At 38.6% G+C, this 23,677-nt stretch overlaps 1 protein-coding gene across 1 annotated transcript in view; it reads left to right on the top strand.

The window, feature by feature from the left end:
- MAST4 (microtubule associated serine/threonine kinase family member 4) overlaps positions 1–23,677 on the top strand; it is a 529,678-nt gene that overhangs the window by 163,462 nt on the left and 342,539 nt on the right. Inside the window, exon 3 of the mRNA XM_012721946.1 lies at positions 10,637–10,761. Coding sequence (XP_012577400.1) covers positions 10,637–10,761 — 125 coding nt within the window. The remainder of the gene's footprint in view (positions 1–10,636; positions 10,762–23,677) is intronic.

Genomic DNA, 23,677 nt, shown 5'->3' with positions numbered 1-23,677 from the left:
TGAATGTATTTCCAGGATCTAGAGTACAATGAATACATGTTGATGGGATAAACTTTTGGAAAAGGTCATGCTAACTGGGTGGAGAAGTCAAAGTATGATGGGAAGGGAGGAGGAGATGTCCCTTTTTCTGTCTGACTATTTTGGAGGGGAAAAGATTCTGAGCCTTTCAGGGTGGGTGGGGGTTTGGAGAGGTGCAGAGGAAGCAGATGGGGGACAGGAAAGAGGAGGAGGAAGCAAGGTCAGGAGCTGACAAGTAGTCTAACAGCTGCTGCACATATCCACAACTGACTGAGAAAAAAATGGTTCTATTTATTTGCCGTTTCCTTCCATATATCTTCCCAACAGCATTCATCAATATCTGTCATTTCCCAGGGGGGTTAGACATGTCTAGCAATTCATTCTACTGAATTATATTTCAATACACGGATGGAAGGAGGCCAGATTGCAGATGTTAACTCTGACCTGTACCCAGCATCACTTTCACACCACACGCAGCAGCTGAGTGCCCCCTCTCAGACGCTCCAAGCAGATTCTTGTTAAGATGTCCTCATTAGAGTAGGCTCTATGTAATACTTCTCTAAAAATCAATTTTAGGTTGTCACCTGAGCCTTTAGTCTATCACTGGGGCTTAGGGCTGCATGGTTGGGTGTTTTCCATAAAAAATTTAAATCCAGACAGACACCTGCCATCAGAGAGAAACCACCATGGTGGTCTGAGTGCAGCTGGGAATTGCTGGCCAGAGCTGGGCCTCCTTGCAGAGCAAGAGAACTTGCTAAGTGCTGGTGTGCAGACAGGCAGCTCCATGCATGCTGGTGCGAACAGGAGTACTGAAGTTCACCAGGCTCCATTTCCTGTATTGAGTCACTTGATCCTAATATCTCCTTTATTAAAATTCGTCTGAGAGCGCTGATCTTGGTGGATGTGAAGGAATAGTTCTTTAGGCACAATTTGAGAAAAAACACAAGAAATGGAAAGGCCAAGCATATTTCTCTGGAAATGGATTATAATAAAATTTTTTTTTTAATGCATGCAGAACCTGCGTACAGGCCAGAGGTGCAGAGGCAATAAGAGGACTCACCAGAGACAGAGTGGGGAGCAGAACAACCAGACTGATAACGACCACTGCTGAGGGGAGCAGTGGGTGAGACAAGAGAGGTCTGCCGCGCCATTACCTCCCAGACCAGGGATCGAACTCACACTGAAGAGGCTGCAGCGAGCTTGCAGTGCTGCACCCTAACCTGTTGCACCACCAGGGAGGGCCAGATTCGAACTTTTTTCCATGTAAAATACTAGAAATATATATACCATGTGTTGACCATTTTTCCCTCTTGCAACATGGCAAGAATAACCATGTAATGTGTGATGGAGGGTGAAAAGACTACTTTTGAATCATCTTGCCTTATTATCCACCCCAAAAGTTACTTTACGCAGCTCTAGCTGACTGGCAGTGGCAGCTTACACTGCTGCTCTATAGACTTGTGGTTTGGCCAGAGGCATGGATTTCTGTACTGTAGACTGTCTCCTGTTCTTTTTCCTCGCTCGCCTCTCATGATATGGTGTTGGCCTTTCGTAACCCTTTAAACATTTGGCATGTATCTGGTCTGTCTGGGCTTGCCCTACATTGTGAACTGCTTTTCTTGCTATGTGCTTCCTTTGACTGCATCCCCCTAACTTTGTCACCCCTTGTGGCTAGTCTTGTTGTCTTGCTTGTAGATGTTAAATATAGAGTGCTAGAGATAAGGTTCAAAGAAGTGATATTGGGCTTTCTGGTAGATTGAGTCTTGGAGCAGAATGGGCTTTTAGAGACTGTTGCGCTGGACTGTTAACTTGACTCAGACCCTGTGGTGCCATTGGCATTCTGTGCTCTATCACCCTGGTGAAAGGCTTGCATGTGCTCTTGCCTCAGCTTTCCATTTCCTTGTCAGTTGGCGATCGCTGGCCTAGGCAGTGGTGCCTTTGAGGACTGACAGTCCAGGCTGTGCTTTGGACTTCTCTTTTGTGAGTAAATGCACACCACACTTCTTAAGTCTAGAATGGCTACCTCTGCATAGGAGTCAGTGAACTTCAGCGATATCTGGTCACAGGCCTGTTGGTTTTTCAAATTGCGTTTATTTATGCCATTAAGAAGACTGATTGGGCAGTAGTGTCGATGCTGTCTAGGTGTAGTTATTCTTTTGCAGCAGGAACAAGAAATTGGAAGGCAGTCACCCATGTGAGAGGGAAGATGAAAGGAACCATGTCTCTGTGTTGTGGTAGTGCAGCTGAAGATGAATAAAGGAGGCTGCGATTGCCTGTGAGAACAGCAGGCACGAGACGGAAGCAGTGTTTAGAAGTGAGCAATGGGGCATAGAAGAGGAATATCTTCATGATGGAGTGTGCGTGAGGGTGGTGACAGCTGACTCATGCCTCCTTCCAGATTCAGCTGGTGACTTATCTTTGTGGACTTTGCCCTTTCTCCATTTCTAAAGTCTGGAGGATTCTTGAAAAACTCAGTTCCTTTGACTTGTAAACGACTTGAAGGGTTTAATAACTAAATATAATCTGCAAAGGCACTTATTGATGTCATTTCATGTGGACATCTCCATCTGGACAATAAAAAGGGCCCTCTATTTTCCCTCTGAAAGGCACGTGGTTTTGACTAAGCGAGGAAAGTTGGTTTCCTGTGTAATGGGTGAGGACAGAGGTAAAATCACAAATTTTACCACTTTAAAATGCACAATACACAATGGCATTCAGCACATCCATGTTTTCTTGCATTCATCACCACTGTCCTGCTCCAGAACTTTTTCTTTACCCCAAACTGAAACTCTGAACACATTAAATACCAACTCTCAATTTTCCTTTCTCCCCTGGTAACCACTGTTACACTTTCTGTTTCACTGAATTTAACTGTTTTCAGAATTTCATATAAATAGAATAGAAAATATATATTGCATTTGGCTTATTTAGTTTGGCATAATGTCTTCAAATGTCACTCATGTTGTAGCATGTATCAATTTTATTCTTTCTTAAAGCTGAATAGTACTCCATGCCACATTTTGTTTATTCAGCTGCTGAAGGGCATTTGAGCTGCTTCCACCTTTTGGCTGTTGTGAAGAATGCTGTTGTGAACATGGCTGTGCAAATATCTGTTTATGTTCCTGATTTCAACCCCTTGTGTATATATCTATAAGTTGAATTTAAACAAGCAAGGGTCTAGTAGTCAGTGGAGAGGGTAAGACCGCTGGAATGTCCCTCTCCCCAGTTTAGTGGTCGATGTGAACATTCTGGGAGCTACTGTGAGAGCTTCAGATCTCAGGTAAGCAGTTGTCTGGTAGCAGAAGGCAAACAGAGGATCAGGGATGTGAGCCTGTGCCTGTCTACCCGCACATGGCCCCAGGACAGTGCTACCCTCTAATTCTTTGTGTCTCCAGCCCCTCACCTTTGTAAAGCTCCCCCTTTTTCCTCCCTCTCCTATGTGTCTCCCCAACTCACAGGATCCTGGAGGGCAATGTATCTGCTACCTCATCTCTCCTTTGTTCCTGGTAACTGAGAGAGAGAAACAAACTGTCAGAGTTCTTGATATAATTGCTCACTGGGAAACCACTTCTAAAGACAGCTTTGTTCCAAACTTACTGGTTCTTACCAGTAAGTCCTGTTTGTAGTTCAAGAGAAGTAACCCAAAATCTAAGACTGTGGACTGACTACTAAATATATTTTGTGCTCCCTTCAGGTGATAGGGAACTTTCTTGCTGGAAGTTTTAAAATTATTCTAGAGGCTATACTTCATTCTCTATCTGGCCATTCTGCTGGAATTATTGCTGACCTGATATTTTCCTACCACAGAGATACTTCAGGCTTCGGAGTACCTCGGAATCACCCTGTCTCATATTTGAAGGCAAGCATTTATGAGTCTTACTCCTTGTTCCTTGGAATTCAGGATGGAGACAAATACCTTCTAGGAATGAACATACACATAGTATAGATAGAGCCTAGGCTTAATACTCTATTTACTATATAATCTTAAAAAGCTACAGACCTTCCTATTTTCTCTTTTAAGTAGGAGGCCCATGACAAAACAGTAAAAATAATTGGTGTAAAAATGTGTAGTTGATTCAGATCACCCATATGACTCTGGTTGAAGCCTGGCAAGTTCTGGAATCAATCTGCCAACTGATTCCAGTTTTAATGTGGATCTCTGTTTCTTGCCTCCACATTTTTAGCTATGTAGAAAATACTTTTCAATCACAGCATTGGCATTTTCTAAATCTGTTTCTGAAGGACACAGAGTAGGCCAAATTTCCAGTTGTAACAACAAGCTTGGTTTGGTATTAAAATATAACAACCAGATTGCGAGGCAAGCTCACCTCTCACACAACAAATTGGGAATGGTATTCTCCATTAATTTCTACCCCGTGCAGCTGAATAATGCAGTTGACAGATGCTAATTTCCTTAAATTGTAGGCAGCAAATGATGCATGAATACAACAGCAACACACTTTTTAGAGGCTCTTGGTAGTCATCAAAAAGCAAATTTATATAAAGTTTGATGTAATCACTACCAACTATGGCACAATGTTCGTGTCTCTAGTGATTACCTTAAATCCATCTGTTGTCCTCTTTTCCCTATTAACACCAATGGGGGTCTAGACGGGAATAAAACATCCCATGTGTTGTGCTAACAGACCCTCAGTTTGTAACATTTATGATCCCTAAGGATAAGGTTTCTGCAAGAATAATGGTACCTAAAATCTAACTTTTGACAGGATTATAAACACTTCAGTGAATATATGTATAAATGCTTTCAAATTTAATTATTTTTCCAGTGTCTGCACAAAATTTTACTTCATGCTTACCTTTCTATCCATCTTGTGTTGGACAACTTTTTTTGTGTTTATTTTTTTTATGATGCTACTTCTTGAGTGTTTATTGTGTAATATATCTTCTTTTAGATTTCATAACTGCCCCATAAGTTGCTCCCTATCTTCCAGCTAAGCAACCTAAGGCTTGAAGAAGACTGTGAGTAAGAAAGAGTTTTGGGGATCAGACCTGGAATTTAGTAGTCTGACTCTAGAGTCAATACCAACAGAGAAATTAATTCTTAGGAATACTGGCAAGGACCTCTATGTTAAGATATGTTGAAAGATAGTGTTAAGAAGAGTAAATGAGCTAAGTTTAAACATTTAGTTCAAACTCAGTTCAAAAAGTGATCCATTACTGAATGCCACAATGTCTCCTTTTGGGTTAGACTCTGTCAAGATAACAAAAGGATTTGAGATTGATCAAGACTATGTCCTTGCTGAAATCTTAGGCTCTATCTGCCCTTGTTTAGGCAAGCAGGCAGGCTGGTGAGTCAGGGGGACCAGGGGGCTACAAGGCTAGCAAGCTCCCCAGCCCCTAGTGAATCTCTATGCTCTCTTTGGCTCTCTCTCTCTGGTGTTCTCTTTGGACGTCTTGTGATCTCGCCCCTCTTGTAGTCACACCACTTGTCCACGTGTAGTCCTAACCACAGCTTTTACCTTGACCTCTAGGCTCAGCTGTGCACTTACACAGGCTCACACCTATGTTCCAGGTGTCCACAGTCAGGCACACGAGCCACCAACCCAGGCTCCCAAGTGTTTTCTGCAGTGGCCTGTCAAGGCCACAGGTGATAGCCCCGGAGGCTAATAGTGTCAAAGGCCTGATTAACTTACTTACTCGACAGCCCTCTCTTGACCAGTGAAGATCTGAATAAACATTAGCACAGTTTCTAACAGTGCTAGACCACATCCTCAGAATGACCCCGGCCCTCCTTAGAGTGCTTGCCTGTGCAGACTCAAGGCTGCTCCCAAAGACATTGTTCTGCCAACAGAACAGAAGGGCCTCTGTCTCCCAGTGTCTGTGGGAGGATAGAGTCTTCAGTAATTGCTAGCTAGCAGACACGCTGGCCTAATTGATTTACACTGACTTACCCTTATAATTTTTCACTTCCCTGACTCCCCACTTGTTCTCTTAACTCCCTCAGCTCCCTGTGAAGCACCCAGTTACTTCTCTGGTGAGTTTAGTTTGAACTGAACTCTCTATCCTATGCAGTGTTATTACTGATTAAAAAGCACCCTGACCACTAAAGTAGTGTCGAGCTGCTTAAATTTTGCTTATCTTTGAAAGGCATACCTTTGGTCTGGTTCCCAGGACTGGATTTAACATGTGAGAAAGCAGTAAGTAAGAGGTGTGTTGGACTGTTAGCATGAATGATCTCAGAGGAGCAGATGCCATGTGTGTCCTGTTAGCAGTAGTCACTGCTTACTTTAAAGTGCCCGGTGGGAACAAACACAGCTGGTGTCCAAAGCGGGTGTCAGAGGGGACAGAGAGGAGGCAGGTGGACCTATGGCTTGGGCCTCTAGCGCTTGTCCTGGGTTCTGTCCCGAGTCAGCCTTCCCACCTGAAACATGCCAGTCTCCTTCAGCAGACGCTAACAGAGGCATATCCGGAACTGAGACTTACTCGGGAACAATCCCTGCTACTGTCCTTCCTCCCACTGACAGAAGGGCCTTTCCCAGGCACAGATGCTATGATTTTCACATTAGGAACTACATGCTTCATTTTGGTGCCATTATCCTTCCAGCCTCTCGCCTGGCTCCTTTTCCCCCACTCAGACCCCATGGAGAGCCTCCATCATTTGTACCCCTCCTTGATGAAGCCTTAGGAAGTGCATTTTGAGTGGATGGAGGGAATGTACTCCTGGCCAGTATGTTATGTTAGACTGTGGAACACTTTTTTTTTTTTTTAAGATTTATTTATTTATGCTTTCAGAACTGGGATACAGGCCAGAGGTGTGGTGGGTGAGAGGATTCACCAGAAACAGAGTAGGGAGCAGAACAGACAGATCTACTGAAACACACCGCTGAGAGAAGCAGCGGGGTGGGTCAGGAGAGGTCTGCCACGCCATGTGGATCAGCTCCCTGGCCGGGGATCGAACTCATGCTGCAGTGGCTTAAGAGAGCTTCATAATGCAGTGCTTTAACACATTGAACCACCACGGAGAACCCTGTAGAGGACTTTTTTTTTTTTAATAACCATTGAAGCCAATATTAGATAAATACCATATACAGACATTAACAGAATAATTCAATAAATCTCAAAACCCTGCCAACTAGCTTTATCAAAGCTTAAATGGGTATATTTAAAATGCTTAATATTAGATTTACTAAAACCACAAGTGAAAACTCAATTCTTTAATTCCAGCTACCAGAACCCAGTTTTTCCTGCAGATAATTTTTAAATAATAAAATATTACAGCATACATTTTTGTGGTCCCATTCCCCATTTTCCCTTCAGAGATAACTTTAATTTTCAACTTGCTATTTATCCTTATTCACTATTTTTCTTTCTTTTGTGATCTGACCTAAGAACCAATATGAGTAATGATAGTATATTGACTGTCTCCAGTTCCATGTTGGGAGATGTGAGTGCATTATGTCATTTAATTCTACCTGCTCCTGTTTTCCATCTTCTCAGATGTTTTCCTCTCTTTAAAAATATTATGTTCTGGACCCTCTCTGGTGGTGCAGCAGGTTAAGATGCAGCACTGCAAGTGAGTTATAGTCACTTCAGTGTGAGTTTGATCCCCGGCCTCGGAGGTGCAGCACATCAATCTGCCTGTTCTGCTCCCTGCTCTGTCTCTGGTGAATTCTCTCACTGCCCCTGCACCTCTGGCCTGTACCCAGTTCTATATGCATAAGTAAATCAATCTTTGGGGAAAAAAATGTATCTTTTAAAAAGATATTGTTTTCCTATAAACATAGGAATTTCTTTACTCCAGTCTTCCTATTTAGAATTAATCAAGTGTTGCTCAGGTGGTGTAGTTTAGTTGCATTTCAGGTAACAAACATTTAGCGAGTACTTACTAATAGCCAGACATTGTGCCAGAATGGGGATACAGAAGCAAATATCTTGCAAACAAATACTTTATAGTGCTACAGAGAGATGGTCTTTCTGTTACTTTCTACTAAAATAAAGAGAAGTCTGGTCTGTAGAATTCTTCAGTGAACTAAAAATTTGGCCTTTCAAAATTTTTCAAGGTTACATTAAATTCTCAAAGTCATTCTGTATGTTCTTACATGCCTTAGTTTTATTTAACACAAAGCATGTGGAGTAGAACTGTTTGTGACTTGAGTGGCTACTCTCTATCATAGAAATCTTCACATCAAGTAGCCTTTAAGTCTCCTGTCCAGCCTCTCTCTTAAACATGAACCAAGGAAATATAAAACAAAAACCAGGCAAGTGACAAGGGGATTAAAAAAGTCTGTGGATTCTAATTACTCCAGGTTGGTGTGTCCTTAACAAATGATGTTCTTTGAAAGTCAATTTGGTGTTAAATAGAACATTCACTTCTGTAATACTGATCTTAACATTCCTAAATGCTAGCTCCAGTTTTCCTTCCCTTTCTCATTAATGGCCTGCTTTTGAGTCTAGCAGAGTTTTCAAAAGCCCTCTTAATCTAGCTTTTAGTTCATGTTTCAAAATGAGACAAGAAAAACTATTTTAGATTTTTAATGTAAACATACCCTGTATACAAATATATATAAATGTGTTTAAGATGGTGAAGGAGCCACAAAGCATAGTTATATTTGAATTTCAATGATAGGGTATATGCTTCAATTACTTGGTATTTGCTATACTTATTTGCTTGGAAAAGGTCATAACCTATTATTTGGGTTGGGGGGCGGGGGGCGGAGATGACCAAAATCAGTATGATCCTAATTTTGCATGAAAATATAGGTTATAGAATGGCAGTCTGACAGAAAATCATTGAAATGTTGGTACATGTTTTCTTAGCTGTGATTTATCAGCAACTCTGATAATATGTGTGTGTTTCCTACTTTTGAAACAAAAGCTAGCCAAGAAAGGATCTTTTTAGTTCTGTGAGGCTAATTAGCTAGCCTTTTCTGAGTGTTTTACTTACAAAATCCTCTAATTATCTCAACAAATTTATATTGTCAACCCCATCATCTCCACTTTGGAGATGGAAAAACCAAGTTCAAGAGAAGTTGTCTAACTTCCCCAATGTCATTCAGCTGAGGTCAAGATCTAAAAAGCAGGCTAGTGTTTTCTGGAGTTTGTGCTTTCACTGTATAATAAGAGTAAAAGAGCTGTGATGGCAAAAACAAAAATACATCTCCTTTTTTTCTGAAAACACATAAAGCATTATGCCTATTAACATGGGCTGTTGATGAGAGCTACCTCATGCTTCTATACTTCGGTAGTACTGGCATTGATCATGTAGAATGATGGTAAACTAATATTAGTTGTAATTAATATTACAATAGTTAATAATCAGTAGGATATGCTTGTGCAGTACATGCCTGAGACACAAGAGTGGGGGACTGTAGTACAGAACAGACCTGCTGGAGAAAACTAGAGAACAGATATTTACCTCTCCTATAGGTTCACCAACCATTTATGCTGCCATCCCTTTGATTCCAGAGATGTTTGAAGCTGAAGTCTCCATAAGGCCTTAGGATAAGATCCCATGGTTGGTTTCTCACCTTTCATTGCCTCTATGTGTTTTTAGGGAAAGAAATTCACCCTAGTAATTTTTAAATTCATCACAAATTTACTGAGCACCTAATATGGCCAGTTATTGTAACAGTAGTGGGGGTTGGCATGTGAAATTCAAACATGGTCTTTGAATTTCACTTTCTTTTTTTTCCTTTTTTTTTTTTTTAAGATTTATTTATTTATGCATACAGAACTGGGGTACAGGCCAAAGGTGCAGGGATGGTGAGAGGATTCACAGAGACAGAGTGGGGAGCAGAACAGGCAGATCAATGAAGTACACTGCTGAGGGGAGCAGTAGGCGTGTCAGGAGAGGTCTGCTGTGCCATGTGGGTCACCTCTGGGGCGGGTTCGAACTCACATTGCAGCAGCAGCGGCCAGCTTACAGTGCTGCTTCCTAACTGGTTGCACCACCAGGGAGGGCCACTGAGCTTTATTTGTATGTAAATATGCATGTCCACCCTAATTTCTGGAAGTCAGAAGCCTTATTTGGGGGGATATCAAAGAGTGTAATGCATATACTAATACAATACACAGTGTGAGTTGGTTCAGCTGTTTGACATTTAAAGGCATGCACATTTATATTAGAGTTCAAGGTTGATGTAAATTGTTCAGTGAACCTAGGTTGACATTGATATTCTGATTAATGCAAATAGCTACCATTATGTATCCTGTGGACATGGTTGGATGATCAACAGCACTTCAAAAGGAAGCCGGGAGTGTGAGGCACTAACCCCATTTCACCTTGAAAGGACCCACCTCGTCCTTTTGGGCATGTTCTCTCTTCACTTTGTAGACACTTGTCTAATTACTTTCTAGATCACTTTGCCTTGTTAAACACTGTGAACGTACGTTAGTAAATGCACACATTTATTTCTGTTATGCTGAAACTGCTTTGTGAATTGTATATACCTTTAGCACACTTCTAAGGAGTTGGTCCATAAGTAACAGGACACTTCATCCTGACCTGATCAAAGGTTGGAGATAAAGAGGTTTACTTGATTTTATATGGGAAGTCAGTGACAGAACTTGTGACTGTGGCCAAGAAGGGATGTGCCGTTACCAGGAAGTACTGCTGTTCTGCATGCGCCTTATATTGTTTGCTTTTTAATCCTAACAGGGAGATACCTCCTACCAAACCCCGTGGCGGGCCAGGCCTGGCCAGCCTCCGCAGAAACGTCAAACCTCGTGCGCATGCGCAGCCAAGCCTTGGGCCAGTCGGCGCCCTCGCTCACTGCCAGCCTGGTGAGTGCCCTTGGGTTATGTGTGCAGTGGGTGGGACTTTTCTTGACCTCCGTCTCCCTAGGGACGATTTCAGGTTTATGAAGTTTAGCTAGATTTCGACGTCACCGTTAACATTCAGAACAGATTTGGAAACGTCTTGCTTAGTGTGTACTAATTTTTTTCCAAGTTGTCCCAAACTTAACTCCCCCATTACCTAGTTTGGAATATTTCTGTCAAATTTAATCTGGCTCCATGCTTCCCCTAAAGAAATGCGATGTTTCTGCGCTTTTGTAAACAACTTCCTTAAAAATGATTAACAGAAAAATTGTTGAAAGTAATAAAATTACAATTCCAGTTTATCCATTACCTAGGTTGCTCTAATCTCTTGTTCAGTTTGATTTATCATTTGCTTCTCACTGTGTGTATATATGTACAGGTGGAGAGTAAGTTGTATATGTCATGTATAGAAGAGAGTAAGTTGTATATATCATGACCCTTTGTTATCATTGTTACCAAATAAAGTGATTATCTGCTATGTCTGAATTTTGTCAGTTGACTCAATAGTGTCCTTTACAGGGTTTTTCCTAACCCCAGAGTAGGATTCAGGCTAGAGCTGTGTGGCGCATTTAATTGTCATATCTCTTTAGTTTCTCTTAATCTAAAGCCATTTCTTTGACTTCTGTGACACTGACATTTTTGAAGACTGAATTCTTCCTTCCCTCCCCCAGTTTTTCAGTGGAAAATATCTCATATTATCTAGTTTAAATATGTTTGATGTTTTCCTTATGGTGAAATTAAGGTTTTTGTATGCAGGTCAGAATATGACATTGGCGATGTTAAATCCTCTCAGAGCAGGGCTTCTACTTGTCCTCTGCTCCTCTTTGTCCTGTTGTTTTCTCTCAGTCAAGGTGTTGCCTGAGTTTTCAGCACTGTCTGTATGTCTCTTTCTCTTGCAATCATTAATTAGTCGATGGGAAGATAATTTCAGACTTTGCATACATGTTTCTCTTCATCAAAATTTTGCCCTAGTTTTCAAATCCACTACATATTTTTGCCCTGACCCTTCTTTTCTATAATAACTGAAAATAGTCATTATTTTAACTCCAACCATTATTTTAATTTTTCTTCACATACACTGGTCGGCACAGCCCATAAATATTGGTATAGAGGTTAGCAGCAGGAACGCCTACATTATTTTTAAACTATGACACTTATTAGAATTTTGTTTTGGGGTTTTCTCTAAACTTTGGCACTAGAAGTCTGACAGGTTAGTTTTGTATTGGTGATAGGTTTTATGGTACTGCCTTTAAATATTTTTTACTGATGATGATAATGCAAATAATGCATAATCAGTACATTATGTTCTTTTGATTAGACTGTTAGTAAAAAACTATGTTGGCTTTTTGGGAATCATACAGGAAGGCTTAGAGAGATCTGATTTATATCTAACCATTGATTAAGTATAACATGGGCAAGTCACTTAATTTTTCAGGTTATATCATGTTATTTGCAAAGTGAAAAGAGGTTTTAAACAGCATTTAACTTTGGAATTCCCTTACTCTGTTTCTAGAATAATGAAGATTCTGAATGTATTGCGTAATTATCCCTAAAAAAAAAAAATTGTGGTATTTTATGACTTCATCATTGTCTATGATCTTTAAACAAAAAAATTCCTCTTTTCCTTTCTTTGAATATTGGGACTTAGTTTTAAAGGTACAGGCAAAGCGATAGTAGTTAACGTTTTCCCTCTGTCCCATCTTTTAAGTCCAAAGTGATGTTTTTTTCTTGGAGATTTTTATTAAAAACTTATTTTACTCTGAACATTTACTATTTAAGGAAAGAGGAATTAATGACTTTTAATTAAAATTAGTACTTAAGATAATTAGTGACCTTAAACAGAAGTCCTATTTGAGCTACTGTAATATTATTCTAAACACTTAAGTAGAAATACTGCATGTTGATTGGAAAGTAAATCATTCTGATTAAAATAACACTGTCACTAAGCAATATATCTTATTGTCTAATATTGGTAACCATATATCCAGACACAGAAACTTATTATTTATTGATCAAACACAAGTTGGATGACCTGTGATGTTTGGGAGTAGGATACACAAATCAGGAAATATTAATGGAAAATAAAAGAATACCATTCAGAATCTGTCAAGTGACATTCTTATCTAAGAGTCTGCTAAATTAGAAACTTATTTAAACTGCAAGTTTTTATGTTTTTACTGTTTGTTTATGAGCAAAACTAGAGAAAATATTGAAATTTTGTAGAGAGCAAAATGAATTTAGTACCTAAAAGAAAATCGTGCACTTCAGTCTTGAATACTAGCAGTATTACTACTTCTGTTATTGTAGTGTGGGTAAATTTGGGTATGGAAGCCAGAATGTGATTAACCACTTACTACTGAACAGTAAAGCTTTCATATTTAGCCCTTTTCTTATCTTTCCATTCAGCGGCTTCATTGCTTCCTACATGTAGTTTACAGAAAACCGTATTTAGACTCTTCAACCACACCTTCTGCCCCCAGCCTTCTGCAGTGTTAAGAGCAGTGGGGGGTGGAGGAGTACTGCTAGATGAGTGTTGTCTTGATTTTTCAATTGTTCTGCTGCATTGTCCAGATACCTGTGCCACATCTATTATTTCAGTTGTCACAGTTCGTGTCAGTGACTTTTCCATGCTAATGGTGTATTGCGTTATAATCTATTACATGTTTCTGCTGTTTTGGATTGGATTCCATATAAATTGCCTCTGCAGATTACAACTAGCAGATTTAATAGTGAATGGTACTGAAGAAGTAAAAGTACCTACCTATAAGAACTTGGTCTTTCCCTTTTTTTTTTTTTTTTTCTTTTTTGGCTTATAAACAAGCTGATACTGTTCATGCAGTAGAACAGACTTCACTCTGATTCTTGGCCACTGTCTTCGCGCTTACTGCCTCTGTCTTAGAGCTGTGCATGGCCATTTTCCTGATCATGATGTGCCTTTTCCCCCCTGTGTGGTTATGTCTAATATCCCCCCTGCTAGATTGCAAGCTCCTTGAGGGCAGAATTCCCTCCTGATCCATCTCCTCCTCATTGCTGCTTGCACAGCATCTTGCCTGTAGGAAGCATTCAATAAGTAATGTTGATGGAATGAGTAATTACTCATGGGATGAGACACATGACTTTGGTTGCTAGGCAAGAATAATGGCGTGTCTCTGTATTCTGTAATGGGTGGCCTAATAAGACCATCCATCTAAAATTCCTTTGGTTTTGCTGTTCTGTGTGCATCTTACATTTGTGATTAGACTTAAAGTCCATGTAATGGGCCAGATCCCATTTAGTTCCACATCAGCCACTCAAGAAACATGGGGGCAACATTGTGAAGAGATTATCAGTGTGCTCATTCAAGGAAATTTCATTAATCTGCTTTTAAGCAATCATGTAATCATATCACTTTAAATATTTTGTTGACTGATTGGCTGAGCACATTGAAGTGATATGTGTTCTAGTGTGGAAAGACTAGAAAGAAAAGAATGAAAGTGCCTGATGTTCAGATAACAGTGTTACATTTAATGCAACAGAATGTCATGTTCAACACAAAAGCATACATTTCAGAGGAGTAAAGATCCTTCACCTGAGAGGATTTCATGTTAGTAAGATATAAATGAAGGCTGTGTGGTTTGGTAGGTATGAATTTTAGTAAATGCATGACCTATAGTGATTTAAATGCCATAGGCAGGCTTGACGGTATTGCTAACTACCTTCTCAAGGAGGAGATTAATTCCTAGCCTGAAGTATCTAGTTTTCCTTGGCATTGCTAAATGTAGTTGTGTTCCCTCTTCCAGACATGTTGGGCATTTCAGATAAATGGCATGTTGCCAATTCATCCTAAGTAGCCTGGTAGCTGGCAGAATACATGCTCAGCCAGTGTCCGCCTGCTGGGCACCAGCCGGGAGTGCTGATGAAGTGTCAGATGTATACTTCATATACATTAATCTGAGGAGGGGAAAACTCATTTCCCCATTTGCTTCCTCCATCTTTCTGTCCCTCCCCGTACACATTGGTAGTTTATCAAAGAAGTCATAGTCGTCAAACGCAGGAGGATTTATACAGATGCTGCTTGCTGGCAAGAAAGATGGAAATTTCAGGAGGTAGAAACAGGGTCAGTGGTAACTTATTTTTCTGTAGGAAAATAAGGTTGTAAGCCTGATGATTAAAGTTTAGAAATGGTATATATAGAGGGCCATCATAAGAAATAGTCACTTCTTTAGAACTTTGGAGTAATAGATGGGTGGCAGAGCACGGGAGAATTCTTCTCCAGCCTGCTGTCTGGTTTCAGTCCTATGCCTCATCTGTTTTGTTGTGTCATGTCTTTGTTGCATTCTTTCATATTAACATCTTTCTTGATTACCCTGTTTGAAGTGGTTCTCTTCACTGCTTCCTCTGCTTGCCACACACCCAAGGTTCTTCATCTCCTCTTTTCTGAGGTTTATCTTCTTCCAATGTAACATAAATTGCTTAATTTACTATTTATATCTAATTACTCTAATGTAAAATTCTTGTTGGTGGAGGTAAGATTTTTTTTCCTGCTTTCCCAAGCTTAGAAAACTGCCTGGCATATAGTAGGTGCTCAGTGAAGATTTGTTCAAACAGTAAGTGCATATATTACCTATGTATGTTGCCAGTGACCTAGAATGGAGTCTTGTTTATTTTTTGTTTTTAATCTGTAATTTTTTTTAGGCTTTTATTACTTTGTCAAATCAAGTAGATGTTCTTCAGTCAGAGAGCACTTACCCCAGAAATTTGTATTCATGATTTAAACTATAATTGTTCAGATGGAAATGAGAGTGAGTGGGAAAAGCAGAGTCCTATAAGATTAACACCAGGTTCTGCTAGAAGCTTCAGTTTCTTCTATTGTGAGGTGGAGCTAGAGGTTGTTATACCCTCAGGAGGATATTGTAAGGATTAAATGAGTGAACTCTTGTTTGGTACTTTGCATGGTGCCTGTCACTCAAGACTTGATAGAATCAGTGTTCTTAGGTTTGGCAGGTAGTATTAGCTGAGTTGGTGTCACAGGTAAGGCAATAAGCACTTTTCTGTCAACTAGATTTAAAATGTTAATATAACCTTTTTGTTCTTCTTTTGTATGATGGTGGACCAATTTATTGTTTATTTTTTTATCCTTTTCCCTTAAAGTCATCAGCCCCCCAAACGGAAGATATCAAACCAGCAGATATCTTTCTAGAATACTGAACTTTTTTTTAGGGGGAAATGCTTTTCAACTTTCAACATTAGGTTAAGTGGTATTATTGTATGTTTCTTCAGTGGCTCTCTTTTGACATTGTATCCATTTCTTTTAATGGAAAAATTATATTTCATGATGCACTATAAATATTAAAGCCAAACTATTTAAACTGTAATACATTCAAAGAGCCTTGATGAATATTCATCTTTTCCATTTGCAAAAATGCATTATGAAGAGTCAGGGAAAATTCACTAAACGTATGCAAAAGTGCATTTTTCCTTTTTAATTCATTCAGAATGTACTGACATAATGTCAGCATTTATTTAGGGGACAGACTTTATTTGCAGTCATTTAATATTATATCAATACTTCATTAGCCTTATAGCTCAAAAACAAAAACCAGCGCCGAAGTCCAATTAGTTAAAGCTGAGAGAGTACCTGTTAAATATTGATGTAGGAACAATTTGAATGCCCTTGGATAAATTGCTTAACAAAAGTTATAGGATATAACTATGAGTTAGCATTTCTTCTTTACCATTATGACTCAATTTAAAGGCTACATAATAATCTAATGTATGGATTTATCACAGTTTATTAAACCCGTTTCCTTTAGATTATTCCCAACTTTTCATATTCCATGTAATGTTGATAAGCACATATACCTACTTTTTCCATGTAAATTATTGGAATGGGATTACTGTGGCAAAAGTCATTAGCATTTTTTAGGGTCTCATAATTTTGCTAAATTATTTCTAGGAATGTTATACAAATTGATATTTCCATTTATCAAAGAGGTGCACCTTACTACACTCTGGGAAGTGGTCCGTTGTCTTCTAAGAAGGCATGGTTTTGCTAGTTTTTATTAGGAGTAAAACAATTCCTCTTTTTAAGTTCAAGTTTGATCTTGAGTGAAGCTGATATGGTTATTGGACACACTGAACTCTCTTACATTAAAGCCCCTGGATAAAGCAAATATAAATGAGTGTTATCCATGCTTCCTCGTGTAACTTTCCTTCCATTCCCTTAATCAGCTTACTGGACCAACTGTTGGTAACCTGTATTGCTCTTGGGATGCAAAAACTGCTGAGTGTGATTACAGTGTATGTAGCTGAAGGCATTATTCCACAATTCAGGATTTTTTTCATCTGGAAAGTAGTAATCTCAATTGTGAAATAGTGCCTTCAGCTGTGGACATTATAATCAGAGTCTCAGGAGTCCTTGTATTCCAGGAGTAATACATCTCCTGGTTATTACCCTCTGAGCTAGATTCTGTTTATAGTGAAGAGATGAATTTTCATAACTCAGTACTGAAATAGCAATAGGAAGCCCGGAGAAGATTATTATAGATCAGGCCTAATCCATGAAGATAAATCTCATTATAGGCTTACCTTGGCCCATCCAAGCTGGTTTACCACGAGACTGTAAATCAAATATCAGCTTAAAAACGAACAATACGATCTTTAATGCAACCCAACTACTCCCTCTTTGAAGTGTTACTCTGTGTATCCTTACACTAGACATGCTTGGATGCTTTGATGATAATTAGCAGGAACTATATGAAAGTTGTGATTCAGTCTGTGAATGAGTGAAGATTATTTTGGTGGAGAGATTTATTTCTAGAATGTAATTCCACCTACAAGTTGTCACTACAACTTTAACCCTCAGTTTTCTCTTCCCTAAATTTTGCAAAGATTCCAAAGCACCCATTCTCTTTCCATATGTGTTGTCCTTCATGGGAAGTACCGTGTGCTGCAGGAGTGGCTCTCTGAGTGGACATGCTTAGACTGATTGGCATGTGTGGTCTTACTTATCAAAGGCACTTGAAAGTTAGTGAGATGAATGGTGTCCATAAATGCTCTTTGGTTATATAAAGACTGGAAATACATACCCTTCTTAAAATGGTTATCATCATAGAGAAAACAAAATGCCTTTATACTAACTGTGCTGTACGTGTGTGTGTGTCCACATACCTATGTCTCGCTAGATCTGTATCTCTGTGTGTGTGTCAGAGTTTAGTGCTCATTTATTACCCACTTATCTAACTAGTATACCTACTTAGGAGCTGGCCAATTTGTTCACCAAGTATGAAATGATCCAGAGAGTAGAAGTGTGCAAGTGCTGTCACCTTCACTGTCATATTCCTTACTTTAACTTTAGCAACAGTGCCTGGCATGTATTTCATACTTTAACAATGATGATTATGATGGTTTATTGACAAATTTTGAAGAGTTTTTAATTTTTAAGTTTTGGCTTTCAAGCCTCCTGTTACTCTGCTTCTTGGAGCCCAAACTCATTGAATGGGGGGAATGAGGGGCTTTAAGGACTTCATTGGGTTCTGTGTCTGGGAAGATGTTTGAGATGTAGGTGGCATTGTGATCATGGCTGCCATCTTGGAAGTGTTCGTTGTATTGGAGGACAGGTACCCTGTGGTAGATCCTGATGTGACCAGGATTCCCCTTTTGCCCCTTGGGAACATATCGGCACTTAACTATGAGCTACCTTACTGTCAAAAGTATTCTGTAGCTCAGAAGTCTGCAGTACTTTTTTACAGTACTAATTACAAAGTGGTCTTTGAGAGTTCTGGGATGTAGTGTATCTGGTAAGAGTTAAAAAGTTACCAGTTTAATTCATAGATTTTTTTTTAGAAACTTTCTGGTTATTGAAAAGTCAGTGTACTTTGATATGTTTTATACATTATTATTCAAGGTTTACTTTAGTATTTAGTGGTAGAATTGCTAGTTATACTCATTTCTTGTTTGTTGGCAACCAAAGTCCTGATCAAATGTTGGATTCTGAATGAATGTTTCCTTATTATGCTTAGATATTAGTTAATTGGCTATTGATAGAGTCCCTACTAAACAGGTAGTATAAAAACGTATATGAGATATGACACATGGTGTTGCTTTTTAAGTTAACTTAAAATAAAACTTATGAGAAATTGGGATAAAATAGAAAAACATGCTGGGACATTTGCAACCTTGAGAATTTATGGAAGTGAGTTGCAAGTTTCTGGAAAATTTTGGTTAGGCAAGTTTCAAGGTACATGAAAATAAATTCACAGTGGAGTGGTGTGGGTGTGGTAGATAAGGATGGACAGCACAGTGTGGATAATGTTTCTTCTGAACATGATGTTTCTAAAGCAGTCAGGGAGCTGAGGAACTCCATGAAAACTCAGAGATGTGGACACCAGTGATAGGATGATTTCTGACTTAATCTGAGCACCTCGAGACCACAGCCACCATCTCTCTCTTGTGAAGAAGTATATCTGTATGAGGTGGAGTGGATGTGAATCTTTCAAAAATCCAATCACGTGATTCCTTTTTACTTGGGAAATCCCCTAGATAAAAACCTGGTATCTTGGTGTATATTAAGTAAGAGGTATTATGTATTTTTGTAGGCTTCAGTGATCAGATGTTAATAATGGTTTATTGAATTATCAAATATTTTTGTAATGTGATACTATGTTAATTGGTTTTTAAGTAAGAATGGAGCAGTATAGCAGCGTCCAACTTAGTTGTTCTCTACCTTTGTTTTATAGTTCAGGGTACAGCAGCCTCTATTTAAAAAAAAAAAAAGTTAAACAATGGATACTAAATAACAGAGAACAGTTTGCCAAATAATGTGCAGGGTGTATGGCCCTTGCTGAAATTCTATAATTCTGATGTCGTACTAGTTCAGATTACAACTCCAAGTTCTAGTGCTTCTATAAGTCTGCTTCTGTTCTTTCTCTCTTTTCCTATTTTTCTTTGTCTCTCTGTAGGTTCAAAATATTCACATCACTAAAACTTGAATTGTTCTCCAGCTAGTGTTTATCCTAACTAACACTCTGAGAATACAGAACGCCACATTATTGTTTTCATTGTAGAATTCTGCACAACTTATAATACTGGGCTATACTATGTCATGAGTTTATATGTACTTTCATGTTATTAATTTTGCAAAAATGAATGCTAGAACTCTTGTGAAATACCTCTTCGTGGCATGAAACCTACTTTTCTTTCATTATCCATGTCCCTAGCTCTGTTTGTATAAGTGCTCAGTTAAGTATGTTAATTTCTTACCTTGTTTGTGTGCCTAAGTGTCATTTTTTTATTACTTAACACAAGGAGCAATAAGTTTTGGCCTGATGGATAGTTTGAACAAGTGATATCATTTTGTCCCCCAACACCACCACTGCCTTTAACATAGTTAAAGTCATCAATTTGATTTTAAGAAACTTCTATCATTTCACATTTTCTGAAACATATTCATACCCTTGATATAGTCACTTAACATAGGGTCAAGGATTTCTAGTCTTTAAATGTCTCTAGTGTTTGGCAGAACAGTCGATTATTGCTTAACACTTGGGATACTTTCTGAGAAATGTTGTTAGGCTATCCTGTGGTTGTGTGAACATTGTAGAGTATATAACTACATAAACTTACATGGTACAACCTACTGCGTTCCTGAGCCATATTGTAGAACCCTTTGGGGTCACTGATATATATGCTGTCCATCATGACCCAAATGTCATTATGTAAGGCATGACTGTAGCTTTGGCAGATGTGAACCGCCTGCAATTCCCCAATGGGCCTCAACTTCCTCACCTCATGTCCTTTTTTGTTCTGAAAAGAAAATTCCCCTGTATGAGTTCCCCTTCTTTTTGCCTGGCCAATGCTTCCCTGTACTCTCATCTTCCAGGAAGCCTCCCCTGACATCTCTCTCTAGTCGCACCCCAATCCAGGTTGTGTGGCCCACCTTTAAATTGTGCCCATCCCAACCAAAGCATTCACTGCAAACACCACAGAGGATCTCTTTGCTTTCTTCTGCTTCCCTCCTTAGCCTCAATGGTCTTTATTTCCTAAGGATCCCAGGAAAGTGAGTTGTAGTTGGTAAAGCTTAGAATATTTCAGTGGATGGATTCTTGGAGATGACAATAGATGAAATAAATATCATGGCCTTCTATTAGATTGTGCCCAGAGCACCTCTGTATACTTTTCTTGGCTTTTGAGAGTCTCCCTTTTGAAAGTGATTGCTGGCATTAGGAAATTTTATGGGTATAACAGAACTTAGGTCATGCTTCTCCCATTGTCTACAGAGATTGTGCACTGCATTCACCTTTATCTAAATTGTGATCTTTTTTACAAGCACCTAATTTAGAATTTAATTATTGTGGGCAGTATGGAGTAATTGTTTAAGAGAATGGGCTCCAGAGCCAGGCTACTTAGTTGGAATCTGAACTTTCCCACTGACTAGACGTGTGGTCTTCACCAAGGAACATAACTTTCTTGTGCCTCACTGCAAAACGGGAATATAATGCTACTAGTTTTAAGTAGTTTTTCTTTCTTTCTTTCTTTTCTTTTTATGAAATCAAGTAAGACGGTACATATGAGCCCTTGGAAAACACGGGAAGAAAGCTACTATTATGTTCAAGCTGATGTGTTAACTTATTAAACCAGTAAACTTAAATTTTATTAAATACATATCCAAAGTTTTTGGTTTGTAGAATCATTGAAGCTGATCTTGTAAAGATAAGCTTTTCTTTATTTTTTAGATAACTGCAGGTCAGAAATTAAAAGTTACAGGGCAAAGGATAATGTGGCATTTTCAACACGTGAACTTTAAGGGCTGTTACCTCTACACAAGACATAAAAAAACAACCAGAAAGAAGAAACCCAATCACTTTTTCATTAAATTTCACAAAAAGAATTTCTAGGCTCCTGGTCTTCATAAGTCTTCTTTTTGTATGAAATATATAAGTGAGACAGAAATCTTGCTTTCTTTCGAAGTGACATTACTTAAACCACTTAACACTGCGCCTGTATGTTTTGCTCTTTAGAATACTAACATCTGTTTTACTGAAAATATTATTAATAGGGCCAAATTACTTTGTCTTGGCCAAAGTTTGCTATGATTTGTCCAGGGGGAAAAAAGTAAGAAAAAGCCTGCTGGGCCTCTAACACTTTTGCTAGCTAACTCCATCAGTGAAACTGGTTTGGGTGTGTGTTCCTGATATGTGATTGTTTTTCAATTGATTGAGGTGTATTTGGAGGGGACATTAAAACCCTTTTAACACCTGTGGATCTCACTAGAAAACCATTTGAGATAGCCTTTACTGTAGAATTTCAGGAGGGGTCTGGAGGCACCTCAGCTTGCCAAGTGTTAACCATTTTATTTGTATACCCCAACCACCCTACCTTTGAAGATAGAGTTGCTGGCGGGAGATGGAGTATATTGGTGCCTTAAAGCAATGACTATTTGCCAATCTGGAAAGATGTATTTTAGCTATCAGAACCAGTGCGTATCAGCTAAGTATCAAACTGAATATTAACTTATTATTAATTTATAAATTATACAAAAGCTAAAAACAACAAAAAAAGAGGAGACATAAAAAATAGAAACCAAAATTCTGATTTTCCCCTCTAAATTCCATTGATAATATTGTGTACCCCACTGGTGTAATCATATTCTAATTTGTAGATCATTGGAATTTGCTACAAGGTCTGTCTTTTAAACCTTCAGAGTAGAGCTTTATTGGTTAAAAAGGGCTTTGAATATTCATTGAGGCTGCCTTTTTTCTCTTTTTTTTGGAAAGGTTTATTTTATTTTACTGTTAAGTGGGAGAAATGGCAGATCTTTGCTACACATGTCATTAACAGCTACTAAATTGACATAAATGTTGACAGTTACTATGAGAACTGTTTCATAGCTAATTATGTTAGTTAGAATGTAACATACGAATAATTGCATGTATTCAAATATTATACCATCACTTTTTCTGTTTTCCTCTCCAGATGTAAGGCATTCGTATGTTTGTTGCTTGAAAAGCTGCAGAATTATGGCTAAGATAACAAATAATTGCCAGCAAATAAAATTGGTTCTTTAGAAATACACTCTAATTGGTTAGCTATGTAAAAGACAGAAACAAATGTTAGCATGGAAAGCATATAAATTAGGAGCATTGCTTATGAAATCCTTACTTTTGGGCTTTTCATTTAAATAAGCCTTCTTATTGCAATTAATATTATCGTTTGGTTTATGACCCTTAAAAATATATTCCCTTTCAGCATTTCTTGGAGTTCTAATTTAGCTCTCTTATACATGTTAGATGATTTGCAATTTAGATTTTAATTTGATTTCCATTCTTTAAAATGCCATTTTTCTTGTATTTCATTTTTATTTAAAGCATGGTTCTCTCTGTATTCATGGAAGCTATGCATAAACAAACTACTAGAAAAATCAAGCTTTTAAGTGAGCTGAGATCATAAAACATTTTAATAGAAATTTCACATAACTAAACTATTTGAGGGCCCAACCAGAGAATTATGGCTCTTTGGAAGGAAACTTATGGGACATGGTGTTCCTAATTTATTCTCTCTTATAGTTCCTCAAAAAACAACATTTCTATTGTTGATTTTATTCCTACTACTACTTGTTCATGTAAAGTGTTAAATATGCCTCTGATGATTTGGGGGCCATATCTTGTGAAAGATGTTTTGCTGTCTATCTATAGTTGTTTTTTTTTTAATATATAGAGTTTTGAGTATCTATTTTTTTCCATTGAGTTTTGATGTGAGTGTCCCACCTCAGATCTGAACACATGTGAGTTTTTTAAGTTAATTTTCTACAGTTGTGGCCCATACAAATCATTTCAACACTGTTGGTACTTCCAGTCTCTAGGACTTGTACTATACCTTGCTCAATTAAGCTGGCTCCTAGCCT

The sequence above is a fragment of the Condylura cristata genome, unplaced genomic scaffold, assembly GCF_000260355.1.
Source record: "Condylura cristata isolate star-nosed mole 26May11 unplaced genomic scaffold, ConCri1.0 scaffold00007, whole genome shotgun sequence".
Taxonomy (NCBI): domain Eukaryota; kingdom Metazoa; phylum Chordata; class Mammalia; order Eulipotyphla; family Talpidae; genus Condylura; species Condylura cristata.
This window is presented reverse-complemented; position numbering and strand designations above follow the sequence as displayed.